Source organism: Callorhinchus milii, unplaced genomic scaffold (genome assembly GCF_018977255.1).
Source record: "Callorhinchus milii isolate IMCB2004 unplaced genomic scaffold, IMCB_Cmil_1.0 Scaffold12, whole genome shotgun sequence".
Taxonomy (NCBI): Eukaryota; Metazoa; Chordata; class Chondrichthyes; order Chimaeriformes; family Callorhinchidae; genus Callorhinchus; species Callorhinchus milii.
The window spans coordinates 18,387,296-18,414,959 of NW_024704753.1; the positions used below are offsets into that span (position 1 = coordinate 18,387,296).

Here is a 27,664-nt window from a genome sequence, read left to right on the forward strand (position 1 = left end):
CCACAGATAGCAAATTTACTGCCCGGTGGCTGAGATTGTACTGATAAGCCAAACAGGACATAGGAGACGACAAACACATGTTTAAGATGGGTCAACTGGACGCAAGATACATTCCAGTTATTCCAGCGAGAGAGAGGGAGAGAGAGAACCAGAGAAAGAGAGAGAGAGAGAGCATTCCATTACAACAACCTATCAATCTATCTCTGGAATTTCCATGTGCATGGAATTATCAGCGTGGTGATGAGTTTCCCCACGTGTCAGACACCCGGCTGACCAAACAACCAAAAAAATATATATATATATACATTTCTGAATGAAGCATTTCTTTGTGGGGCTGAATCATGAATCAAATACATCTATAAATAACATCACATTACATTTGTACAGCGCAGTTCACACCAAGAGGACGTCCCAAGGCCCGAGACCGTCAGGGATCCTCACCTGAGCTGGTGGTTGGTGATCAGGAGGGGTGGAGGGCGGGGAGGGCGGGGGTTAGGAGGGTGGCTGAAGGCGAGGATCGAAGAGGAGGGTCTTGAAGGAGGCGAGTAAAATTTCAAGAGCCTTGTTGAGCGTGAGCCGTCGATTACTTACTCTGGTGATCATGGGTGGGGCACAAGTCTCCTTGACTTGTCTGCATTCGCTCCTCAGTTTGCAGCTCAGGCCGGACTCACACCAGGCACAGAGATGGCCCTGGTCCTCTCTCCCCCAACACTGCGAGCAGTCTGTGCTCCCCAGAGCACAGTTATACACTTCCACTGTACAGACAAGGCAATGCTGTTAGCTCCTCACTCTGCACTGAGATCCACCACTCGCGCTTATCAGTAATGATGATAATAATCTTTGCATTTGATATAGCGCCTTATCACGTCTTCGAGGCAATACAAAATTACATTTGTACAGCGCCTTTCACGCCAGGTTAGGGCATATATATAAATAAATACATAACTCAATTTAAGTAGCAGTGACAAGTTAAGACAGGGTCAAGTTATCAGGAGATTACAAATATCTAAAATGTTAATAATAATAATAATAATAATCCTTGCATTTGAGATAGATTCAGGGAAATGAGGAATTTCCTGCACCTGATATTGTGTTTGGATTATCGATGAATTTTTGTGGGTTTTCTCTCAGCCTCAGGTTGACTGGAAACCCATGGCTTTTGTTGTTTGCAGACAACTGCAAAGAAAAGTAGAATCAAGGCAGTTTACTCTTCCGTCTCGCACGCAATCATTACCCCTGCAAGCCAAAGCTCTGACTGGCAGCACGGTCCTATCTATAGAAGCAGCAGGAAACGTGACAGACACTGTTCTCAACACCAAGTTTACCTGGCTTTAGCTCGTTAAACTCCAGCAGCACTTAACATCCAGTCTGGGGTCCCCAAGCCCTGGCTCTCATCATCCTGTGCCTAATACTTTCTGGAATTAGGTAAGCACGGTGCGTTCCTCCAGATAGAGAGAGATGGGGGAAGAGAGTCACTGCAAACTCTGGAACTCTCTTCCTCTATCCCTCCGCCTCGCCCCTCCCTCCCTCCCTTTCCTTCACGCCCAAAGATCTTCCTCTTCGACCGTGCCTACAGGTCACCTCCCACCGCTCCCCACCACCCCCCCCCGCCCCCCACCCCCAGGCTCGGTGCGGTGCTCAGCCACCATCGAGCGTTCCGGGAAGCTACCCTGCGTGAGGGGGCGCGGTGTAAATGCAGGTTGTCGTTGTCGTTCAGGCTGTGGCACTCACCTTGACAGCATCACACAGGACAGTGGTTGTGTTAAGCCATGTTGCTGCTAGCACCTGATCACCGAAGTCACACTCCAGCTTTGTGGTCTGAAGGGGGGGGGGGGGGGGAGAGAGGAAAACCTTTTAAAGAATGCGTAACGCGGAGGGCCATAAATTGCACGTTACTCTTTCAGCAGATCTGCTCCACACGCTCACTCGACTGACACAGAGACAGACACCTGAGATCAAAGTAAATCAATCCCAACACAGGAATGTAGGTGACGCGATTCAGAGGGTAAATAATAATAATAATACTCATAACCCTTGCATGTGACACGGCGCCTCACCACGTCTTCGAGACGTCTCAAAGCGCTTCACGGAATATATAAGTGTAGTGACTGTGGGTTTTGCGGGCCAAACGCGGCAGCCAATTGCGCACGGCAGCGTCCCCAGAAAACAGGCGTGGATTGAAGTGACCAAATTAATTATTATTATTATTATTATTTTAAGGGAATTTTTTTTGAACGCAAAGAAAATGTAAGTAGTAGTAGTAGTTGTTGTTGTTGTTGTTGTTGTATTACACATGGTCGAGGAAAAATTGGGAAGGCTGTTACCTGTAACCCTGCACTGTTGACCAGAGTGACAGGGATGACTTCCTCACTCCCGGTTGGGATCAGAGTGATGGCTGCTGCTACGATTTGTGGACACTGTGTGAGATTCTGTGAAGAGAAAACGGAACAGAACAAACCACAATTGCAGACCGCGTTGCGCAGGTGGTGGGGAACGGCAGAACAGGCTTTTTTTTTTTTTCTTTTTTCCCCAATGCAAAGATGCCTCATTTTTCGTTCCAGGTTTATCACCCAGTGTGCCCGCCTGGCTCAGCTGGTCGCACTCTTGCTTCTGAGTCAGAAGATTGTGGTCTCAAGCCCCACGTTTGGGCCTTTGTTTAGGCCGACACTCTAGTGCAGTCCTGGGTCGCAAGTGCCGTCCTGCGGAGGAGATGTTACCCCGAGGTCCCGTCTGCCTGTCCGGGTGGACGTTAAAGGTTACTATGCGCAAGTGAAGCGAGTTGCTCCTGATGTCCTGGCCAACACACCCCAAATAAAGTCGGTCGTTCCCTTTGTGAGCTGTTTGAGGGACATTGCTGTGTGCGAATTGGATGCTGTGTTTGCCTACAAAATACCAAATTATTACTTTTTTGAAGGGATTATTATTACCTCCAGAAAAGCGATCCGCCAATCGACTAACAGCCGGGTTCCTGTGTACTGCTGGGTAAACAGAGGCGTGGGTGTGTGTGGGTGTGTGTGTGTGTGTGTGAAGTAAACGTGTCCAACATTTCGTCCGACTTGAGAATCGAAACCTAATCGAAATCGAAGTCCTCTCATCTGTGAGGCGAGTGCTCTTAACCACTGAACCACAGGACTCAGAAGAACAAATGCTTCTTTTGAAACAAACACATTTTCGGATCTTCCTGCTTTCTCACCACTTGAAGATAAGAGCAAAGTTTGTGTGTCTGATGCATAGGTGCAATGGGATCCGTGTGCAATCTTACCGTGGCCAAGCCAGCTGTCAAACCGTCCCCGCAATCGTCCTTGCTCGAGACACATTTGTGATCGCTGACACACCAGGAGCACCTCCACTTAGTCCCGAGGCAGCTCGCACACCTAGAATCAGAGAATCAGAGATTCCTACTGCACAGAAGGGAGGCCATTCGGCCCATCATGCCTATGCTGGCTCTTTGAAAGAGCCACCAACCAGTCCCACTCCCCCTGCTCTTACCCCAACTAGTCCTACTCCCCCTCTCTTACGCCACAGCCCTGCACATTTTTTCCTTTTCAAGTACCTATCTGATTCCCTTTTGAAACCCATTACCTGTAACATAAAAGAGAGGCGAATGCTAGACTAGAGCATCAGGCGGGGGCGCTCAACTCCAGGGCAGGAAGCCCTCTGGGACCCTACACTGCGTGAGGGACGCTATGTAAATGCAAGTTGCTGTTGTTCTGAACAACTTCCTTTCGGACTCGGCAACATCTTTAACAAATGAGCTCCTGGGCTCAAGCAGAAAACACCCAACCCATTAATAGGTAAAAAAGTTGACTGGGGCCACCGTAGAAAGACCTCTGGCCCCTCAACGCAATTTATTTTCGCCGCAAGCGTTTGAAAAACGATTTCTTTCAATTGTTGTGACAAACACGTCCTGGTCCTCCATTGGTAGTTTTATAGAATCGGAGGTACGGTGAACGGAGGAGACAATGGTGGGCTACTTACGCTGTCTTCGCGTGGACCTGCCCTGTCCTCTCGCAGTCGTAGATGGTCAAACTACCCCACACGATGGTTCTGTTATCTACTTGGACCTCAACAATCACCACAGTATGATCTGAATAAAGGAACGCATAGACCATCACCGACAACAGGAAGAGGAATCAGGGAAAAGCTTATCTGAGGCTTTTAGTGATTGATTCAGTAGATGGTCTACTCAATCGTGCTCCATTTAGCCATTTAGTTATAAAAGGGATGTTTTATATGGTTTATCTATCAGTGAGGGGAGCTCATCAACACATACGAACATAAGAATTTGCTGGCGAAAGAAGACCAAGGTCCAACCAGTTCGCTTTCCACCATCCTGGCAGTCGCTTGACATGTCGTGTCCCCAAACTGTACGCTGTATCTATCCCGAGATATTATTTTCTAGCAGAAATCTATCTGATTTGTTCTGGAAACAAATGACATTTTCTGCTTCCACCATCTCCTTCGGGAGCCAGCGCCATACCTTTACTACTCGTAAACTATTACTTTTTACCACTCATAAACAAGTCTCGTACTCAGACAGATCGGTAGCAGTTGTAAAACAAATCACGACACTCACTGAGAGAGCGAGAGAGGGTGTGGAGTTGCTCACCTTTATTTGGGAGGAATGAGGGGTATTTCTCTTTGACCAGAAAAGGGCAGTATCCAAGTTGGTATGATTTAATTTTGGACACGGTCACGAGAGTCTTCTCCCCATTACTGTATTTGCAATAAACTGTTCGCCCACTCAGATCCGGGACATTTCCACCGATGGTGATTCCAATATCCTGGTATTAAAATCAAAAATAATCATCATAATAATCCTTGCAATTGATACAGCGCCTTGCTTATCACGTCTTCAAGACGTCTGAAAGCGTTTTGCAGAATATACTGCAAAGTGTAGTGACTGTATACTTTGTGGGCGAAACGCGGCAGCCAATTCCACACAACAATTGCATCCACAAGCTACAGGACTCCACATTACAGACTAGAAAGGCATTCGGTCCATAGAGCCTAAGATGCTACCACTGGAGGTAACATAACTTAACCCCAAGATTTACAAAAGATACCTTACCGAGGGATTACTATGGGCAAGGTTGATTTCAGGTGGTACAATGGTCATGTTGGGACATTGGTCTAAACGAGAGCCCAGACCAGTCCAGTACAAAGGATAATTGGAATCCACACAGTCCTTCTGTAAGCTACACCTGAAAAAGATGAAGTGCATAGGATTACGTTTCGCCCACAAAATATCCAGTCAATTCACTTTAGAGCCTCTCCTGTGAAGCGCTTTGAGACATCTCGAAGACGTGATGAGGCGCCGTATGAAACGCAAGTGTTACTATCACTATTATTATCTCCCAAACCATTCTGCTACCTCTCCTGTGACTCCACATGCCCGTTGTTTTAGCCATTTGAAGATGAATTCTACAGGTTTCCAGTGCAGTAGAATTGCAAAGAATTCAGCTGGATTTGCTGGCCATTCTGGGATTGAAAGCAAGGGTAACTTTGCATCATTTTCTATTTCCAAATTACAAAGAAAGGGGAAGTAAGATTGCTTGAAGTAAAGTGTTCACATGGTGAAGGAGGATATTGCCAGATCAGCAATTTATAATAAACCCAGAACCTGTTGATGATTCATTTGTTTTACGAAACATTTCAACATTTGTTCTAAATATATTTAATTCCCTTTTTGAAAGCTGTCATCAAATCTGTTCCCACCACCCTTTCAGGCAATGCGTTCCAGACCGCAACGACTCACTGGGTAAAAAAAAAAAGTCATCTCCCCTCTGTTGAGGATTTAGAACCGACTGTGTGACTATCGCATGCCCTATATCGTTCTACAGCAGTGTCAGAGCTCTGCACACTGTGACGTCAGGCTAAGCTTATCAGGTTATCACAGATTCGGTGTGAGCTCCCAGTCTAACTGCTTCCATACCTGCTTTCCAAGGTGCACCAACCACAGTGAGCATCTTCTGCCACAAGGCACTCAGTACAGGACTTGTACTGATCACAGGTGGCGACCTTAACACGACTCATCTGTTAACAGCAAGACAATAGAATGGGAGGTTGGTCGGGTGCAGTATATGGAGGGATAGGGACCAGTAGAACAGTCAGACTCATAACTCAAAGAACATAGAAAGTGTGTAATGAGAAATCATTATCTGTCTACACCATTCAACGTAGATCAATTACTTTACTCAGAGGATAACAGATACTCACCCGCAATCACAGATATGTCTCTGTCCCATCACTAATAGATACTTGCCCACAAAGTCCCCCCTTCCTATCACCCAAGAGCTCTCCCCACCCCATCCCCCTCCCCCGTCCCAATGTGCTTCTCCAAGAAGTTTTTCCTAGTCTATATTCTCAATAGGTTCTCGTCCAGACTATCTCAGATGTTTGTTTCAAATGGAATAATGGACCCCAGGAAGTGGGATAAAGGCTGGAATCTTTAGTCAAGCACCGTGAATGGTTTTTATATAGGAACAGGAGGAAGCATTCAGCCCCTTGAGCCTGTTCCGCCATTCTATAAGTCCACGGCTGATCTGTACCTCAACTCCAATTACCCTCCCTCGCCCCGTAGCCCTTGATTCCCTGACCCAACAGATATCTATCCACCACAGTCTTGAAAATATTGAATGGGTCCAACCCTAAACCACAACCTTTAATAATAATAAAGGGGGGGAATGGGAGGGGGTTTGGATCATTTATGTACAGTTTAGAAGATCAAGAACAGTTAGATTAATCTCCCGAGTTTCTGCTTCTGATCAATGCTGCCATTATGAGATTGTTGCTCTGTTTTTCGCGCTTTTTTTTGTTCCTGGAATCGACACTGGTTATCACTGCATTCCTGCTGAGTCTGACATGTCCCCACTTTAATGCAAGCCTCGATTAACACCCTTCATACAGGACTTCTGCGAAACAATCTGCTGGTGAATAGCAGGAAGTTCCAACATTCACGGAAGAATTACTGGTAAACAAGATTAGGACGCAAAGATAACTCTGGCACTGCAGAGCCTGGGCCGTGTGTACGCATGTATGTATTTATATCAGTCTGGGTGGGTTGGTGGGACTCCCAGCTCTGAGTTACAAGGCTCTCAGTTCAAGCCCGACTTTAAGACATTGAGCTCCTAGTTTGGGTTTGATGCTCCAATAAAATTCTGGGGAGTGTTGCAATGGAGATGTCTACTTCAGGTCAGATGTTAAAGCATGGACCTCCCTGCCTGTTTAGGTGCACTTCAAAGATCTCATGACACCCTCTGAAATTAGCTGCACACATGATACGCAGTCACTACACTTTCCAGTAAATCCTGTGAAGCGCTTTGAGTTGTTTCGATGACGTGATGAAGCACTATATCAAGTATTATTATTAATATCATTATGTCACTGGAGTTTAAATCGCTCTGTGGGGGTAATAATCGAGAAAAAGACATAACGTCACTTAACAGAAAGTAATAGAGTGGTTTATTTTTAACGCCATCCTACAGTCTCCTCGCCTCGCTCCCTCTCTCACCTCCTTCAAGGCACGTCTCACGACCCTCCTCTTCGACCGTGCATTCGGTCACCCTCCTACCCTCGCCCTCCACCCCCTCCTGATCCCAATCCCCAGCTCGGGTCCAAATCGCTGACCATCCAGAGCCTTGGGTGAAAGGCACCGTGTAAATGTCATTTTGCATTGTACTGTATGAGTGGAGCTCAGGAGCTAAAGATTGAACCAACCTGGTATGTGGCCATCACATAGAGATAGTTACTGTCCTGGGGATCGAACTGCATGATATGATGGATAGACTCGCCGGGAGACACTGGAATCTTTTTAATATTCCCAATGGTCCTGTTGCTCCGTACGTTTAGCTGGAAGGACAGAGACACAGTCAGACACGCTGCGATTATCTACTTTCACTTAATTAAGGCAGCAGTAGCTCTCTCTGAGTCTCAATCAGCAACTGGAGATTTTTTTTCCCCCCAGATCTCAGTTTGAGCGAGGCATGTTTCGTTCGATAAGAGTAATCAAACCAATCGCAGTTTGGGTGGGAGACTCTTAAGCACGGCGATGGGCAAGTAACGGAGCTTGTGACAAGACACCGCGGCTGACCAAAAAATATGATGGTCAGCGTGTCAAGAAATACAAGAACTGTACCTTTAACATCCATCCACTGGCTGTGCCCAGGAACACCACAGTGTGGTTGTTGACACTCAACACAGCCACCGAGGTGAGACCTGTGTACACGAAGATCGGTGTCGCTTTAATCGGCGTCTTTATCGAGAGCGGGTGTTGGAGATGAGCAGCTCCACAGTCCAGCTGAGTGTTCTGCAACTGAAAATGAAGCCCAAACGTCGTCAGTTCTTGATCGCTCCTCATTTAACACAAGTCTACTTATCCTTTGCAGGGACCCACGCTTCCTACACAATTATGCTGTGTTTATACAGTATTTGTCAAATAGGTCAAGTGCAGGTAATGATAATAATCCTGGCATTTGATACAGCGCCTCATCACGTCTTTGAGACGTCTCAAAGGGCTTCACAGGACACACTGTAAAGTGAATTGACTGTGTATTTTGTGGGCGAAACGCGGCAGCCAATTGCGCACAGCAGCGTCCCCGCAAACAGCCGGGGGTTGAAGTGGCCGAATGATTATTATGATTATTATTTTTTTTGTGTGTTATTCAAATGATGTCCAGCGCTGATGGACCATTCACTTCACCAAATGCAACGACTCGTGTCCCAATAATTGCAACCAGATCAGCTAACATGTTTCCATGGGACATTTTGTTATTCTAGATAACGAATAATGGGATGAATTATTCTGACACCAACTGTTGTGCCCTGGGTACGGGGGGTTCATTCAACTCTCCTCCATGAGTCAGACTGTTCTGAGAAGGAAATAGAAGTAAAAATATTTCCTCCTTTCCCAGGATCCACGAACCATCCCTCGAAGCCAACTCTAAGACACACCAAGGCTCGACTGACACAGTTCAGATGGAGGGATGAGCCTGGGAAACTCCTTTCTCTCCAAACTGCACAGTAAATATTATTAACTGTGTTCCCACGTCGCCAACAGCAAAACAAGATTTGAATATAAAAGTCTCCTGTGTTTGCAGAGCAACGAAATGCTTCACAAACTATTTGTAATGATAACAATAATAATCCTTGCATTTGATACAGCGCCTCATCACGTCTTCGAGGCGCCTCAAAGCGCTTCACAGGATCTACCATAAAGTGAATCGACTGTATATTTTGCGGGCGAAACGTAGCAAACCACTGCGCACAGCAGCGTCCCCACAAACGGCCGTGGATTGAGTGACCAGTTATTACACTTTTCTTTTTTTTTTGAAAGGATTATTACCCTCGGAAAGCGATCCAACAATCGACTAACAAACGGGTTCCCACTTACTGTTAGGTAAACCGAGACGTGTGTGTGTGTGTGTGTGTGTGTGTGGAGTAAGGAGACTTGCCCGAGGTTTGGCCCTGTCCTGCCCGGGAATCGAACCCAAGTCCTCTCGCTTGCGAGGGGCGAGGGCTCTAACCACTGAGCTACACGACTCCATTTTAGAAATAATCTATGGATTTATTGCCTTGATTGGAAACACAACACAGCTGTGAGTGCCAGAATACAACGTGACTTTCCTCCTGAGCTACCTCGCGTTCCTGTGTGACCTTGGGGTGTTTCCTGTGTGCTTTCCTGTCGAATGTCACCACTCGGAAAAATTATGTTTTGTGTTTGCAACAGATATCCAAAGGGTGTGAATTTGTTTTGGCTCCAAGATCATTCAGTGGCTGGCTTTGTTATGCTATTTCCGTCAGACTTTTGTTTTAATTTTTCTTGTTGCTTGTGGATTCTGTCCAGTGATAAGAAAGAATAAAAGTAATAATTCTCAACATTCGATACAGAGCCTTATCGCGTCTTCGAGGCGTCTCAAAGCGCTTCACAGGATACACTGTAAAGTAAATCGACTGTGTAGTTTGCGGGCGGAGTCTTTGTCAATCTTAAAATACCCTAAAATTATATTTTAAAAAAATGATGGGCAGTTGTTTTGCATCAGAGCCCTTAGACAATCAATGGCACTGTGTCAACTGCGAGACAGAAATTCCAACTGCACTCAATCGAGCACGAGGTAACCCATCATATTTTTTTATACACAATTTAAGAGAATTTTAAGATTGTCAAAGATTGCGTAGCAAAGGATTTTTGAAACGTTTCACATTTTTTTCCCCCCTGGCCCTACTTCTGAGCCTGTCTCTTTGGTTGCTGGTGCTAACCTCTGCTCTCTCGCTCGGACAATCGGGGGGTTGGGAATTTCACATACCGTGCAAAAGTATAGGATTGTATACTATTGCAAGGTACATACATACGATCATCTTTCTTCAGCGTTAGTAAGAGCTTAACGTCTCGAAGACGTGATAAGGCGCTATACCAAATGCAAGGATTATTATTATTATCATTCGAAATTAAAAAATGGCCCATTAATAAATTCTTATTTTAATAAGTTCTTATTAATAAGTTCCCACCTCTCTGACCTGCTGACTCCCGACCAACTTGCCCGCTCCCTCCGTTCATCGGGCTCCAGCCTGCTCCATGTCTCCCGTCCTACCATCGGTGGCCGGGCTTTCTGCCCCCACACTCTGGAACTCCATCCCACGGTTCCTTCGCCTCGCTTCCTCCCTTGCCTCGTTCAAAGCCGGTCTCAAGACCCTTCTCTTCCACCGTGCCTTTGGTCTCACTCCCACCTCTCTGCCTTCCCTCACCCCTACACCACCCCTCCCCTATGCTCGGGCCCCGACACCTGACTGTTCAGCGCTTTGGGATGTCCTCCCGAGTCCTCCAGAACGTGAAAGGCGCTCTATAAATGTCATTTTATTGTTGTTGTTGTTGTTAAATTGTCCAATTGTCACTTATTCCCCCCACTCAGCCACCCCACTCGTCCCCAAGAAATGCATTGGGCAATTGATTTCATCTCCTTCGCTCGTTGAACGAGTGCCACAATTCATCAAGTGACATTCCTGCTGGTGAGTAAAGATCTTGTGATTTTGCGTGTGTGTGTGTGTGTGCGCGCGTATGTTACTCAGCAGGAAGAAGAGGTCAGGAGGAAATACAATGGAAACAGAAGTAGGAAACGACAGAGAAAGCAAGGTCTAGCATTGCTGGCTTTTGCATTGAATTGGGATCAACATTTCCATTCAGTGATAACTACAATTCTGCTCCAATATACAAAGCAAAGAATCGCCCACAAAATACACAGTCACTTCACTTTACAGTATATTCTGTGAAGCGCTCTGAGACGTTTCGAAGACGTGATAAGGCGCTGTATCAAATGCCAGGATTATTATTATTATTTTTTTATTATTATAACCGCAATCATCAGAAAACCAGACGCTTCTGGCAGTTTCTTCCTAAAACTCATGAAAGCATAACCACATGATAGTGGGCAGTTGCTACAGATAAGAATTTTCTGGTGGGTGGAAAAGGCAATAACAAAACAGCTTTACCTGAAAACATCCCTTAAAGCTGTCCCCACTCCTTTTTTCCCTCTGCACTCTTTTCTCTCAAGTTTAACTAGAAATAAAATGTTGTTTAATTGTATATATCTGTGCGCAATTGGCTGCCAAGTTTCGCCCGCAAAATATACCATCAATTCACTCTACAGTATATCCCGTCTCGAAGACGTGATAAGGCGCTGTGTCAAATGCCAGGATTATTATTATTTATTTCACGAATATATTCATATTTTGATTTCATTAATATTTCACCCCCTTTTAAATGGCTAAATAAAGACTGTAATCCTAATTACCATACAATTGTGTCCCACTGAAGCTGATTCTTTTGATCTTAGCAATTCAGGTTTGGTCTCATAGGAAAGGGTGCATATTTATTACTCTTGAGCACGATGATGGGCTTCTGCATATGTTAAATACCTGGCCGATCAAAAGAATAGATTGTTTTACTGTGAATCTTCGTTCCTCACATCACTTTGCTTGGAAACAAGTCTCTACTGGTTATTTTCCTCTGTCTGAACATAATTCACAGTCATCAATGCCAGGAAAACTGCCAGACAGCAATATCAATGGCAAGCTGCGTGGCTTTAGCTGGTTAGACTCCAGCAGTTACCCCAACGTACACTCTGAGGCTCCCCCCAAGCCTCGGCTCTCGACAACCTGCGCCTAACTATGTGTTGATCCACCAGCCTTTCATGTACTGAGAGGGGCTCAATATGCTTCTCACACTCTACAAAACACATGAAGACAAGATACTCAGTGGATAACAGGGGTTGAGCAACAACAACAACTTGCATTTACACAGCGAACCCCCAGCGCCTGACAATGGCAGAGCACGACACCGAGCCTGGGGGAAGGGAGAGATAATGGTGGCCTTGGTCAAGAAGAGAGGTCTTCAGGCACGAACTGGAGATGGGGAAGGAAGGGGGCGAGGCGGAGGGAGGGGGAGAGAGAGAGTGTGTTCCAGAGTTTCGGGGGGTACTGGCTGAAAGCGCGGCCACGGAGGGCAATAGGGACACGCAGGAGGCCGGAGCCAGTGGAGCAGAGGCAGTGGGTTGTGGGGTATGCAGGTCGGAGAGCTAGGGAGGTGCCAGGGCACGATGCGAATTCAAAAACAAATGTTTCGCAAACCTCAATAATAAGTTACGGATCAGCAAGATGCAGAATTGGGTTATTGTCTGACAATTTGACCTACATTCAATCCAACCGTGAAGGAAAGTGATTCACGTATATCTTATACAGTAGGACCTTTTGAGCAATTGAGTGGGATGTTGAGCAATGCCGGGTGAGGTGGTGGAGAAAGCGGCAGCGAATTGGAGCTTGAGATAAGAGTAATAATCCTTGCATTTGCTACAGCTCCTTATCCCGTCGTTGAGACGTCTCAAAGATCTTCACAGGATACACTGTAAAGGGGATTGACTGTATTTCGTGCTCGAAACGCAGCAGCCAATTACGCACAGCAGAAGCCCCACAACCCTCGTGGATTGAGTGACCAAATTATTATTATGAGTTTTTTTGGGAGGGGGGGGGCGAAGGGATTTTAATACTGAAATTAAATACTGATTTTGATACTCATAATGTTGTATATTATAAATCTAAGGACATACAGTATTCCTGCTACATTTTAGCCGCGAGGGGAATTTCACCCTCTCAATTTCAAAACATGGAAAATCTGTGATTTGTTAACGTGTGTGAGAAACACAAAGTAAATTTGGTTAAAGAGACAACCTTTAACCTTCCTTGTCACGACGAGAAGTGTGCGAGTCTGCAGGGTTTCATTCTGGAAGTGCCCTTTTTCCCTCTTGTAATTTTATCGGTCGACGTTCAAATGAAGTCTCTCTCTCGAGTGATGCCGTCCCATTCGCAAAAAGGATCGTGACCGTTTGTGGTTGGGCTGGGAGCGGCGGCGCTAACTGTGTCCCCGGCATTAGCTCTAACCGTTCAACTGCAGGTTAGAGCCCTCGCCTCGCAAAGCGAGAGGACCTGGGTTCGATTCCCGGGCAGGGTGAAACGTTAGTTTCCTTACTCCACGCGCCTCTGTTTACCAGCAGTAAGCAGGAACCCGATTGTTAGTCGATTGGTGGATCGCTTTTCCATCCCTTCAAAAATAATAATAATAATAATAATAATTTGGTCAATCAATGCTTGACTGTTGGTGGGACGCTGCTGTGTGTGATTGGCTGCCGTGTTGTCCCCACAAAGTACAAAGTCAATTCACTTTACAGTGTATTCTGCGAAGCCCTTTGAGACGTCTCGAAGATGTAATAAGGCGCTACACCAAATGCCAGGATTATTATTATTATTAATAACTTGAGCCAGTCAGATTCTGGAGTGCTTTCTCAGTACATGTCTTGGCCTTTGGTTGAGATAAAGTCAAACTTTCAAAACATACTTTTTTGTCAAGCATCCCGATTGCCCAATCACCGGCAATGGCCAACACTGACGTCATTGACAATGTAATGGCTTCCAATCTGACAGTAATATCAGCCGCAGGAAATTTACATCTAATTTACCAGTCACTGCTTAGACAAGAAAATGGCCAATATTGGGGGAAAAAATTGAACAGAGAGAAAAGGGTATTCAGGTTAGCACATAATAGCTGCCAGCAAATGCACGGCAGCCCGTCTGTTCCCAGGAGGATGTTTCTACTTTAATAAAACTCTGATATTGTGCAGTTCTGTTGGTTTTATCTTCCATAGTTTCAGTGTGACAGTGCCAAGACTGACAGCTTTTAATAAAAACGTTGAAATGAGTAATTCTGAGAATGCGCTTCTAGATTTCTGGCCTAAACTCTCTCACATCTATGGGAAGAGGTTTTCAGCAGATGTGTTCCCAGCGCCTGACGCTGGGATTCTCCTGGGAAATTACAGGAACAGGAGGAGGCCATTCAGCCCCTCGGGTCTGTTTCTCCATTCTATAAAATCATGGCTGATCTGTATCTCAACTCCAATTACTCATCGTTGCCCCATATCCTTTGATAAGAAAGCAAACCCAAAGTCCCCACCTTAATTGCTTGCATCCTAATTAAGAACAGCGAGTCCTGCAGGCTTCTGCCAGGTAGAACAGCTACGCATTGAGGTGACGCTAATAATCCACGAGGTTTATGTTGCCCCCAGACTGCACATCGCGTACAATATTACATAACCAATTGCTCATCATTATTTGCTGAGTGAATAAATTCAGTCTGGCCAAAAAATATATAATTTCAATCACTTGTCATAATTCCGTCTCTTTGACTTGAATCTGATGTGTAATTTACGCCCACAAACATCTCTGTTTTGGTGCCGAATGTCAGGGAAGGTGGGTGTTACAGGAACGCCTCTTAAAGGGTATGAAAAAGATATGTTTATGTTACTGCGTGAGCTGCACACGGTGCTATATGAGGTATGTGCTGAACTTGCCATCATCCGGGTCTTTGCCTCACTCCACTGACTCCCTGGCTCTCAGCGCATTGTCTTCAAAGTCCTACCCACTCACCTATGAGTCCCTACATGCCCCAACACCTCCCTATCTCCATGACCTTCTCCTAACCCACTCATCATCTCGTGGCTCTGCAATCAGCTAACGTGAGCCTTTGCTGCCTCCACACCAAACCCCCCCCCCCCTCCCCACCCCTCCTCATCGCCATCGGTGGCTGAACCTCCAGGTTCTCAGCCCCTAACCTCTGGAACTCGCTCCCTCTCACCTCTATCCCTTCCTCTCACCTTCTCTCGATCTGGATGTGGATCGTTGAGTTTCGCCCACAAAATACACGGGCAATTCACTTTACAGTCTATTCTGTGAAGCGCTTTGAGACGTCTCGACGACGTGATACGGCGCTGTGTCAAATGCAAGGATTATTATTATTATATAAGATATAAAAGCAATAACTCATTGACCTCATCATATTGAGGGCTGGAGGAGCAGCAAGATCACAAATGGATGAAGGAAATGACCAAAGTAACCTTTCTTCCAAGAGGAAGCAGAACGGATTTAACCCTGTAAAGGCTGGTACGATTTGTGCTGCACGCACCAGAAAACCCTATCCTTGCATTTGATACAGCGCCTCATCATGTCTTCGAGATGTCTCAAAGCGCTTCACAGGATACACCGTCAAGTGAATTCTCTGTATATTCTGTGGGCCAAAGCAGCGTCCCACAAACAAGGATTGAGGGACCAAATCATTATTTTTCGAAGGGTTTGTTACCCCCGGAAAAGTGATCTGCCAATCGACTAATTGCAAAAACCCAGATCCGCTCGCTTGTGAGGTGAGTGCTCTAAGCGCTGAGCCACACAAAAATAGCAATGTAATGGCTTTATCCTGTTTCCCTCTTTTTCTAATAGCAAGGCTATTGTATTTGGGTCCAAAATATCATTGAAACCTCATCCTGATGAATGGGCAGGAACTGCAAGCAGCTGGGACATTAAATACGACTAAACCTTCAAAAGATATCCTGCGGGAGTTTTAGCACAACTGATCCTTCTATCAAACACTGCAGGCGAGGGAGGGGGAAATCAGTCGGGGTTCCAGATCCGGATTCCTTTTCCGCTCGTGTATCCAGGGCTCGGAATCCACCTTAAGAACTTCCCAGGGAAAGAAGACCAAGGTCCATCTAGTTCACGTTCCACCCTCCTGGCAGTCACTTGACATGTCGTGTCCCCAACTATCTGTCCCGAGATATTATTTTCTAGCTGAAATCTATCTAATTTGTTCTTGAAACAAATGGCATTTTCTGCTTCCACTGTCTGTCTCCCGAGGGGAGCCTATTCCACAAGTTTAAGGGAAGGGGTGAGAAGGGTCACCTTGTGGCTAAACTGTCTCCAAAATTCGCCAATGAAAACTGAGTTGACTCTTGAGTAACAGTCTTGGTTTGGGGGATTGCATTACTCTAAGGCGCTGATGATGACAGTAATCAGCCTGTTTGGCTCTTCAGCAGGAACTGGATGAACAGACTAGTAGTCACTTAGAGAAGAGAAATGTTCCAATCTGGCTCCTGTTAATATAGAAAGCCAAAGGCCTCAGAGTGAGGTTGCTCCTATCTGGACGAACAGCAGGAAGCTTGCGAGACAGTGCTCGCATTAGGAAGCTGTATGGTTTTAGCTGGTTTAAACTGCGGCAGTAACCCCCCAATGCAATCACTGGGGTCACCAAGCACTGACCTCTTGCCAACTTGTAAAGCCCAATATTTTCCAGAATTGGAATAAGCAATTCTAGAAAATATTCTTTCGCCCACAAAACACGCAGTCAATTCACGTCGCAGTGTATTCTGCGAAGCGCTTTGAGACATCTGGACAAAGTGATAAGGTGCTGTGTGAAATACAAGGATTACTATTAATATTATTATTATTGCGACAAACAAGGCCCACCCTTCAGGAAGAGAGTGTCCAGTCCAGATAGGGTTATCTCCGTACGTGTTATGCTGATGTGTCTTTTTATTACTAACAAAAACCTCTCAAACATTTGCTGTAAAAAATTTACAGTCACCAGAGCACTGTTTGCGGCAGGTTGCGTGACATGGTTTTTATCTTACAATCTGAGTTTTGCTTTAACATCCAAAACAATATCACAGAATCCAGACAAGAATATGTATACCACAGTCTCATTACATTTTCTAAGCATCCGGTCAATGCAAGCAAAAGTTTGCCCACAACATACACAGTCACTCCGCTTTCCAGTGTGTCCAGTGAAGCACTCTGAGATGTCTCGACGACGTGATAAGGCGATATACGATAATCCTCGCGTTTGATACAGCGCCTTACCATGTCTTCGAGACGTCTCAAAGCCCTTCACAGGATACACTGTAAAGTGGATATCAAACGGAAGGATTATTATTATGATTTCCTTGTGAAAGGTAACCTATCTGTCAAAACACTTCTGTGCATCACTAGCTTCCAACGGCCGGAAAGGAATTTAGAGCAAGCAAAAATGCATCGAAGAGCTAGCAGCAGACTCGCTGACTATGTGCTGTCATTAAATGATCCATTGCTTAGGTACAGGGGAAGCAGCTATCTAAAGTCTCACTGAGATTTCCCAGTACAGGGCGAAACCTTAGGCGAAATGTTTCCTCACTCCGCACACGCACGCCTCTGTTTGCCCGGCAGTAAGGAGGAACCCGGTTGTTAGTCGACTGGCGGATCACTTTTCCACGGGTAATAATACCTTCAAAAATAATTTGGTCACTTAACGCACCACTGTTTGTGAGATACTGCTGTGCCTATTTGGCTGCCGAGTTTCGCCCACAAAGCACAGTCGCTACCCTTCACAGCATAAACAACGGCTGCTGCGTTTCGCCCACAAAATACACAGTCGATCAATCGGCTTCACAATCTATTCTGGGAAGCGTTTTGAAACATCTTGACAATGTGATAAGGCGCTATATCAAATGCATATGGATGGTGGTGGGGGGGGGGGGGGGGGGGGAGGGGACCGTAGATACAGTCGAAGGTCTTGAGGCGCGACCTGGAGATGGGGAAGGAAGGGGGAAAGGAAGAGGGATAGAGGAGTTTCGGGGCGGGGGAGGTTTGGGTAGGGGGGTAGAAGCTCAGACTCACTGTGATATTCTTGGCCTTGCAGGCAGGTCCACTGCCCTGGATCACACTGTCAAGAACGGTCACCTCCTCGGTCTTGAACTCCTTGAAGCAATTCCTCCTGGCCTCCCTGATCCTCTGCTCTATATCGGAGAAGCTGAAGACGCACAGGGCCGTGTGCTTGTCGGATCGCTCGAAGACCCCGAACAGCACCTCCTGGAGCTCCGTGTGAGGTTGGGCCCGAGCCGGAACCGGTTTGGCCTGGAGACTGATTTGGGCTGGAAAGACCGAGACCAACCTGTTGAAGACTCGCTCCTCCACGCTGCACTGCAATCCCACCTGGATGTAAGACTCGGTCAGCTTCTTGGTCTCAGACAGACTCTTGCTCTTGTTGTCCAGGCAGATCCTGGCCAGGATGCTGTGGGGTGACTCTCCTTATTGCCCGAGTTGGCGTCGTTGTTCATGGCCACGTAGGTGTAAGCCTTCTGGATGAAGGCGTGCACGAAGCTCAGCCTGTTCCTGGCCTTGGCCTCGATCTTGATCTTGAAGACGTTGTCCTCGGACGGGTTGATGTCATAGGTGAAGAGCCTGTTGAGCTGGCTGATGTCCAGGGACCTGATGGCGATCTCGGGCGTGTTCTCGAAGCGCAGGTCCTCTTTGCTGTTGTTCTTGGGGAAGAAGCGAGTCCCCAGCCCCGTGTAGGTGGCCGCCACCAGGAGCTTGGTGCCTCCTCGCGACGTCTTGAGGATCAGACCCACGGTGGAGGCGTTGGGGTCGTTGGCCGCGATGTAGAGCATGCTAGGAAAGACGATGTCGGACGACTTGTGCGGTGGGAACTCCACGGCGATCTCCGAGATGTTGCCCACTCGCCTGAGCTCGCAGAAGCCCTGGTAGACGGAGCCGCAGACGACGATGATGTCCTGCCCGCGGTCCAGCTGCAGGATCTTGTTGTGGTTGTCCATCATGACCTTGAGGCGGTCGCAGGTGGCTTCGGGCAGCTGGGGAGCGTGGCACAGCACGTTGTCTTCCACCGGCCCGGTTATGGTGCGGAGTTCCTCCGACAGGTCCCAGTGCAGCTGGTACAACCTGTTCACTGCGGCCAAATAGACTCGACCGTCCACCGGGTCGACCGCAAAGTTGTTGGTGGGCTGCGCAGTCCTGTATTTCTGGTGTAACTCCATGGGCAGCCCCGGGTACAGCATCGCCAGGAGCCAAGACACCGCCAGCGATAAAGATCGCTGCAGAAATTGCATCCTGCTCTCCTCTTCTCCTCCCTTCTGCTCTTTTCTCCTCTCGCCACTTCTCTCCTCTTCCTCTCGCTCGTGCTCTCGGCGTCTGTGTCTGTCTGAGGTTGTGTGTGTGTGTGTCTCACCACGGTTGCCCCAATGATGATTAATTGGCAAAGCAGCCTCCCGGATTGACTGACTCCTCTCCTCTCCGCTCTCTCTCTCTCTCGGTGTCTCAGTGAGTGTATGTTCCTCACTCACTGCTGCTGCCGGATGATAAATTAGCGAAACAAACTGCTTGACTTTTCTCCTCTCCTCTCCTCTCCGTCTGTCCGTCTGTCTGTCTGTCTGTCTGTCTGTGTCTACCCAAGTGTGTGTGTGTGGGTCTCTCTGTCTGTGTCTCTCTCTCTCCTCACCTCAGATGAATTGGTGAAAGAGACTGCTTGACTTTTCTGTTTTCCCCTCTCTATTCTCTCTCTCACTTTCTCTGTCTCTCTCACACTCTCTGTCTCTCTCACTCTCTGTCTGTCTCACTCTCTGTCTGTCTCTCTCTCTCTGTTTCTCTCACTCTCTCTGTCTGTCTCTCTCACTCTCTGTCTGTCTCTCTCTCTCTGTCTCTCTCACTCTCTCTGTCTGTCTCTCTCACTCTCTCTCTCTGTCCCCGTTTCTCACTCTCTCTGTCTGTCTCTCTCACTCTCTCTGTCTGTCTCTCACTCTCTCTCTGTGTCCCTGTGTCTCACTCTCTCTGTCTGTCTCTCTCTCTCTCTCACTCTCTCTGTCTGTCTCTCACTCTCTCTCTCTGTGTCCCTGTGTCTCACTCTCTCTGTCTGTCTCTCACTCACTCTCTCTCTCTGTGTCCCTGTGTCTCACTCTCTCTGTCTGTCTCTCACTCTCTCTCTCTGTGTCCCTGTGTCTCACTCTCTCTGTCTGTCTCTATCACTCTCTGTCTGTTTCTCTCACTCTCTCTGTTTCTTTCACTCTCTCTGTCTCTCTCACACTCTCTCTCTGTCTGTCTCTCTCTCACTCCCTGTGTGTGTCCCTCTCTGTCTGTCTGTCCCTCTCTCTCTCTGTGTGTGAGGCAGACGATGATGATGTACTTACCAGTGAGACAGCCTGTGACTGAGTGACTGAGTGAGTGACTGAGTGACTGAGTGAGTGAGTGAAGGCGGATTTGTGAAGCAGAGACACAGAGAGAGAGAGAGGGAGGAGGAGGTGGGGGGAGAGTGAGTGTTTCCTGATATAATAACCAATGCGCCTCAACAGGAGCTGGTCAGTGACTTGTCTTTTTGCAAACTCCTCGATTCTCCCCCAGAGTCTGAACCACACCGACTGTTAGCAAAGCAGATGTTCAGAAGAGACTGGTGTGGAAAAAGCACATCCCCTTCTCAGCAGATGTGCAGTGCAGTGCAGTGCAGTGCAGGAGCCACAAGACCTTCACTGTCACGTTTACCTTCCACTCATCTCTCCATCACTGTGTGAAACTATTTGCTTTAACTCTCCCAGAGAGAGAGAGACAGAGACACACAGAGAGAGAGAGAGGGAGAGAGAGAGGGAGAGGGAGAAGGCGGAATAGTTTTCACTTTCGCTCATTTCAACAAAACAAAATATGTGTATAATAATAATAATAATAATAATAATCCTTACATTTGGCGTAACGCTTTTCACGTCTTCGAGACGTCTCAAAGCGCTTCGCAGAATATGCTGTGAAATGAATTGACTGTATATTTGTGGGTGATGTATACACATATGGATGTGTATGTTTCAAAAATATCCCAAGTGCTTCGAGAACCATTTAAACGCGTCGTTTTGTTGCTGAAATTCAGCTCCCAGTTCCCAGATTGCTCAGAGCAAAGAGGGTTTTTTTTTGAAAAAAAAGCTTTTAATCTGCTTTTAGTTGAAACCTTTTTTATTAAACAAAATCGAAACCCCTCCCCTTACTTTTCGGGTACTTTCAAAATAAAACACACAACGTTTTTCTTCTTCTCCCATTATTGTTATGTGTGGGGGTCAGAATCCCTTAACAAAAAAGATATAATAATAATAATAATAATAATTTGGTCATCCCATCCACGACGGTTTGTGGGACACTGCTGTGGCCGATTGGCTGCCGCATAATATACAGTCAATTCACTTTATTCTGTGAAGCGCTTTTGAGACATCTCGAAGGCGTTATAAAGGCGCCATATCAAATGGAAAGATTATTATTATCATCATCATCATCACATTATTAAATATAATAATAAATAGTTATTAGCAATGAGTCACCCAGTTTTATCTTCGGGAACTTTACTTTTGAGATTAAAAAAATCGTATCAAAAAGATTTTGTCTGCACAATGATGAAGAATAATAACTTTACCAAATAAAAAAATAACAATAATAATAATTATGCATCACGGAACCGAAACTTTAAATCAAGAACCGGATTTTCATCTTGAAGACTTTTCCGTTCCCCCCCACAGGCCAAAGCTGACCGTTTCAATTGCCAACCGTTTGCTGATTGTACTAACAATAAGAAGAAGAATCCCGGCATTCGACACAGCGCCTGATCACGTCTTCGAGACGTCTCAAAGCGCGTCACAGGATACGCTGTAAAGTGGCGCGACTGTAATATTTTGTGGGCGAAAGTGGGTTTGAGTGGTTCTACCATTCCAACCACTAATAGAAACGATACGTAACCGGGAAATACAAACAACAAAACACACAAATGAATACATACAATTCCCCTCCACCCGGGAGTGAAGCAATAAAAGTGATTTAATCCCCGAAACACGTCGGGTAGTTTGTCAAGTGAATGATTGTTATTCTCCTCATGGTTTTGTCGACGGGTAGGTTTTGTTTGAGGTTGACACCAGTAAAGTGTAGACCAGAATGAAATCTCCAGCATATGCTTCCTGCCAGTCTGTTACAGTGGGAGAGTTACAGCTGAGCCCTCACGCTCTTCTCCCAGCAGCACGGGATGTGACCCAGGCTCCACCAAGGTGCCAAACTCCCAATTTGTTGGAGCGTTGTAGAGAAGGGGAGCTTTCTAAACACAGCTGACTGTGTCTAACGGGTGATTATCAGCAGTCAGGCCTTTAGTCTCTCTGCCCCCCACCCTTTGGAATTCCATCCCACAGTCCCTCTGCCTCGCTCCCCCCTTCGCCTCCTTGAAGGCACGTCTTAAGACCCTCCTCTTCGACCGTGCCTTCGGTCACCCTCCTACCCCCACCCTCCCCGCCCTCCACCTCCCACTGATCCCAACCCCCAGCTCGGGTTCAAATCCCTGACTGTCCAGCGCCTCAGGACGTCGTCCTGACGTGTAAATGTCATTCGTGGTTGTAATTGTTGACTGTCCTGGGGGTTTAGGGATAAGCAAGTGGTTCGGTGAAGCTGAGACAGTGGGACTTGGGAGTCATAAGAGTCTCCAAACCAAGCTGAGATTTCCATGCATCCCACCTACACCTGGAAATCCCAGAGAGATTGTTGGAGTGGCCCTCTCCCTCCCTCTCCCTCCCTCTCTCTCCCTGCTAACCTAATTCCAGAACGTATCATCCAGGCGCAGGTTGGCAGGAGCCAAGGCTTGGGGGGAGCCCAGAATGTGTGTTGGGCAAATGGCTGGAGTGTAACCAGCTAAAACCACACAGCTTGGCATTGATATTATCAACAGTGTGTAAGTGATGGCCAGGTAGTGCGAATGAATCAGGAAACCAATAGAAGAAGGATTAAAGTGTGAATTAAACTCACTGCAGGGTGATAGTGTGAATTGTACGAACCCATGGAATGGTGTGTGTGCTGAAATACGTTTAATCTGACGTTAATTAAAATGTGAAATTCATCGAAAGTCGAACAGAAATAATTACACCGGGTCCAATATTTACATCAGCGCAGCTCGTAAGATATGCAGCAAGATCTTCCTTATCAAGTGTTAATCGAGGCAGGCTCTCTGAACTGTCCTCGAATTAAATGTCAACTTGGTTGGTCAGGGCAGATGCCTTTGAGAAACGTGTTGGAGCCAATTACATAACCTCAGTCAAAGGGTTGCAATAACTAGTGCAGTCCTGTAGCTCAGTGGTTAGAGCACTCGCCTCGCAAGCGAGAGGACCTGGGTTTGATTCCCGGGCAGGAAGAAATGTTGTGCAAGTTTCCTTACTCCACACACACACACCTCTGTTTACCAGCAGTAAGTAGGAACCCAGTTGATAATTGGCGAATTGCTTAATAATCCCTTAAAATAATAATCCCTTAAAAAAAGGAACAATAACTAAGTCACTTCAACCCACGACTGTTTGTGGGGACGCTGCTGTGTGCAATTGGCTGCTGCGTTTCCCCCACAAAATATACAGTCAATTCACTTGACAGTATATCCTGTGAAGCGCTTTGAGACGTCTCGAAGACGTGATAAGGCGCTGTATCAAATGCGAGGATTATTATTAGTATTATCATCATCATCCGTACACTGGAACTAGAAGATAACTCTGATGAATGTTCAGACATTAGCGAAGGTGATGGCACAAGTGTGAGTACATGTATGAGTGTGTGTGCGAGTGAGCGTGTGTGTGTTCCTTGAGTGCCAGTTATTGGGAAGAGGGGAAGCCGCATAGTGTGTGCAAATATGGCCAACCTGCGCTTAATACTTTCGGGAATTAAGTAATCAGGATGCATCCCTCCACGGAAAGAGAGAGAGAGAGAGAGCGCATTCCATTCCAACAATCTATCTCGGGGATTTTCACGTGTAGGTGGGAAACATGGGAATCTCAGCTCGGTTTGGAGACTCGGTGATGGGCTTCCATGTGTGCCAGACACCCGGCTGACCGTAAAAGAGAGAGGATGTTGTGACGCACGTACATGTGTTGCTGATTATTGGGAAGTTTCATACGCTATGTGTGCACAACTTTACTGTAGCTTAGAGCTGATCTGAAGGGGTCTAAGCTACAGCTGTTGATGCTGCAGAAGGCTCGGGGAGATTCGCAGTGACGGACGTGCTATAGTTAATCAGCCGGGGCTCTCGAGAACTGGCCAGTGCTGCTGTTTGGTTTATTTTTGTACGAAGCACAGCCTGAGAAACATTTTTCACGGACCAATTTTCATTCCATACTTGGGTATTACATAACAAGCTCTGTGTTCAGACTCCTCTTCCCTCCGGGCTACAGAAAATCCGCTGCCAAACAAATAGTTCCCTAGCAACGGTAGCTCTGCCATTGCACAGCAGACTTAAAGGAATCAATTAAAGAATGAATTACAAGTCACTGCTTAAAAATATGGGAAATTGACACACCAAACGCTGTATCATTTTAACCACTATTAAATCAATGGATGCACTATTGGAAAATTACCAAAAATGAAAGGTTATAATTAAGCCGGGTTTTATCATGTCATTGTCAGAAAATACACCATGAGACCCGATGGACACATCATCCAAACAGCCATAACACAGTAATAATAATAATAATCCTTGCATTTGATACAGCGCCTTATCGCGTCTTCGCGACGTCTCCAAGCGCTTCGCAGAATGTACTGTAAAGTGTAGTGACTGTATGGCGACCTCTGTGGCTCATCCTGTGGTCATCTCATCTATGTGGAATCCATCCCATGCGAGAGATACATCAGGTGCCTATGTTGTTCTCATCTGCACTATACAAGAAAGTTATTTCTCCTGCCTCCTGCTCCCGATGCTCAGGTTAGAACACAGAACAGTACAATCCACGCAGTAACAATGTCTACCACCCCAGGCCGAAGATTAATATACTGTATAGCCCAAGACTAGGAATATAGGAACGGGAGGAGACGATTCAGAGAAGGCTCTTCAAATCTGCTCGTGTATCCCAGTGTATTACATCACGACGGCTCTTTTAATCCCAATTCTCTGTGTGTATGTATGTATGCATGTATGTGTGTGTGTGTGTGTGTACAGACATTTATATCTATTTAAACATCACAGGTGATTCCAGCTGCCTGGCCTTCCGGGTTACAATCATATAAGACTATCAAAATCAGGTACCTGGTGTCTGTATCAATTATACAATACAGAGGCTGTAAAAAGTCTATGATGACGATACAACAACCCAGACAGAGACAGTTTTTCTTGTTCCCTCCCCTGTCCCTTCACGACAGAACACATGGAAGTTGTGCAAAGATCTCGTTTACTCAGCCGGGTAAGGGGTAGTCACTGTGCAACTGTGCAGAGTTCCTGTTTATTCTGCAACAGATAAGACCAAATAGATTAAACAAAGCCTTTTATGCTTGTCGCTAAATTAAAACTGCAATTTAACAAGCATGACCTTTCATATGCTGACAGAGTGTTGAACCTCAACATCCAACCGAACTGAAACCGTACCTAAAGTTGCAGTGATATCTGGGTTTGAAGAGGAAACTTAGCGCAAAGATGTACCAGAGTTGCACTGTCCAGCTACTGTCGATAGACATAGCACCCACATGTGATAATGTTGGTTGGGGTGAGGGACATGAGTGAGGTTGAATTAGCATTAATAACAAAGCCACAAAATTGACTCATATCACACCTCTATTGTTAATGTTGGGAAGATGTCTCAAAGTGCTTCACCACAAAACAGCTAACTGGTAGACCGGCCCAAAGGGGTGTGGGGGGTGGGGGAGAAGGAGAGCTGAGGAAATGTAGGAGAAGAAACGTGCACAAAAGCAGGGTCTTAGATGGAACTTAAAGGTGGGAAGAGATGAGGCGAGGTGCCCTCCAATTCAAGGCATAATAATAATAATAATAATAATAATTTGGTCACTCAATCCGCCACTGTTTGTGGGGACGCTGCTGTGCGCGATTGGCTGCCGCGTTTCACCCACAAAACACAGTCAGTACACTCTACAGCGTATCCTGTGAAGCGCTTTGAGACATCGCAAAGACGTGATAAGGGGCTATATCAAATGCAAGGATTATTATTATCACTTCCTCACATTAGGAATTGGAAGTGAGGACGGAAAGAGCACGGGAGGGTGGGCAAAGCAGATGTTTTGTGGTGGACAAGAGCATCCTAGGGCTTCCTTTAGCCTCCAGGATGATTTGGAGTAGAAAGATGGAAGCAGAGTGGAGAGAACGGATGGGAGAATGTGCTCGCAAGAGACCTTAAGGTGGAGTAAGCATGTGAATGTTATCATGAGGATGTTACGAGTCAATCCCCCGGGAATAGGGAGTCAGTGGAGCCTGGCGAGGATGGGGCCAAGTGGGGTGATGGGCTCCTGGAGAATGGTATGGGAGATAATGTGGGCTGGATGATTTGGAGCTTGTGGAGGGCAGTTATAATAATACTACTAATCCTTGCATTTGGTACAGCGCCTTATCACGTCTTTGAGACACCTCAAAGCGCTTCACAGGATAGACTGTAAGAGTGAATTGACCGTACGTTTTGTGGGCGAAACGCGGCAGCCAATTGCGCACAGCAGCGAACCCCCCCAAACAGGCGTGGATTGCGTGACCAGATTTCTTTTATGGCTATGTGTAGAGCGGGGAAGGCCGGTAAGCAGAGCATTGAAGGTACCAAGTCTGTAAGGAACATTTACAACGTGAATAAGTGATCCTTTCTGCTTCAACTTGTTTTGCTGGTGACGGCTGTTTTTTCTCACAAATACCACATGGAATTATTTGTACTGATTGCGTAGCTGATATAATTTTATGCAAAGAATGTTATTCACGGGGTTTAGTGTGCAGTTCCAATTCTATGTTGAACGTCAAGAGAACATTTACAATGTGACATGCTGCAGCCATCGAGATTTCATGTACAGATACTGGGTGTTGGGTTTTGGGTTTGTTTTGCTATTCATTTGAACCAAGACTTTGTGGTGCAATATCGTTCCTCACTGGGAAAGCACACTGATCCTCCCAAGTCAGGAAACAGACACAACTAACTCTCTTCAAAAAAACCATCGACAAGAAACAGGGCAAAACATAAGGACCATAGACATTGATAGCATAGGCATTGCTCTTTGAGAGATGACCTCTTGATGTTTTGTACAAGTCTGTGTTGGGCAAGTTTCCTCACTCCGCGCACACGCCTCTGTTTACCGAGCAGTAACTAGGAACCCGGTTGTTCGTCGATTGGCCGATCGCTTTTCCTGAAAGGGGTAGTAATCCTTTTTAAAAAACATAACAATAATTTGGTCAACGACTGTTTGTGGGGACGCTGCTGTGCGCAATTGGCTGCCGCGTTTCGCCCACAAAACACACTGCACTTGACAGTATGTTCTGTGAAGCGCTTTGAGACGTCTCAGAGACATGAGAAGGCGTTTTGTCAAATGCAAGGATTATTATTATTATTAATATTAAGTCCAATCACACTGCCACGTTTTAAAATAATTAAAAATAGACAGCGTGCTTCAAAAATATAGACGCACTTTCTCGCAATCTGACCTGACTTCACACCTGACTTCATTCAGTGTCGTGTCTGAAACGTCTGAAACAAAGGAAACGTTTTACTTTTCTTAATTTTTTAAAAAA

General features: G+C 46.2%; 1 protein-coding gene across 1 annotated transcript in view; it reads right to left on the bottom strand.

The window, feature by feature from the left end:
* LOC103176747 (plexin-D1) overlaps positions 1-19,293 on the bottom strand; it is a 39,193-nt gene extending 19,900 nt beyond the window's left edge. The window contains 13 exon segments of the mRNA XM_007890492.2: positions 592-755; positions 1,083-1,176; positions 1,732-1,818; positions 2,325-2,429; positions 3,263-3,374; positions 3,979-4,087; positions 4,610-4,784; positions 5,072-5,204; positions 5,936-6,036; positions 7,720-7,851; positions 8,138-8,314; positions 18,022-18,419; positions 18,422-19,293. Coding sequence (XP_007888683.2) covers positions 592-755; positions 1,083-1,176; positions 1,732-1,818; positions 2,325-2,429; positions 3,263-3,374; positions 3,979-4,087; positions 4,610-4,784; positions 5,072-5,204; positions 5,936-6,036; positions 7,720-7,851; positions 8,138-8,314; positions 18,022-18,419; positions 18,422-19,250 — 2,616 coding nt within the window. The 5' untranslated portion in view covers positions 19,251-19,293.
* Between the last annotated feature and the right edge of the window lie 8,371 nt (positions 19,294-27,664).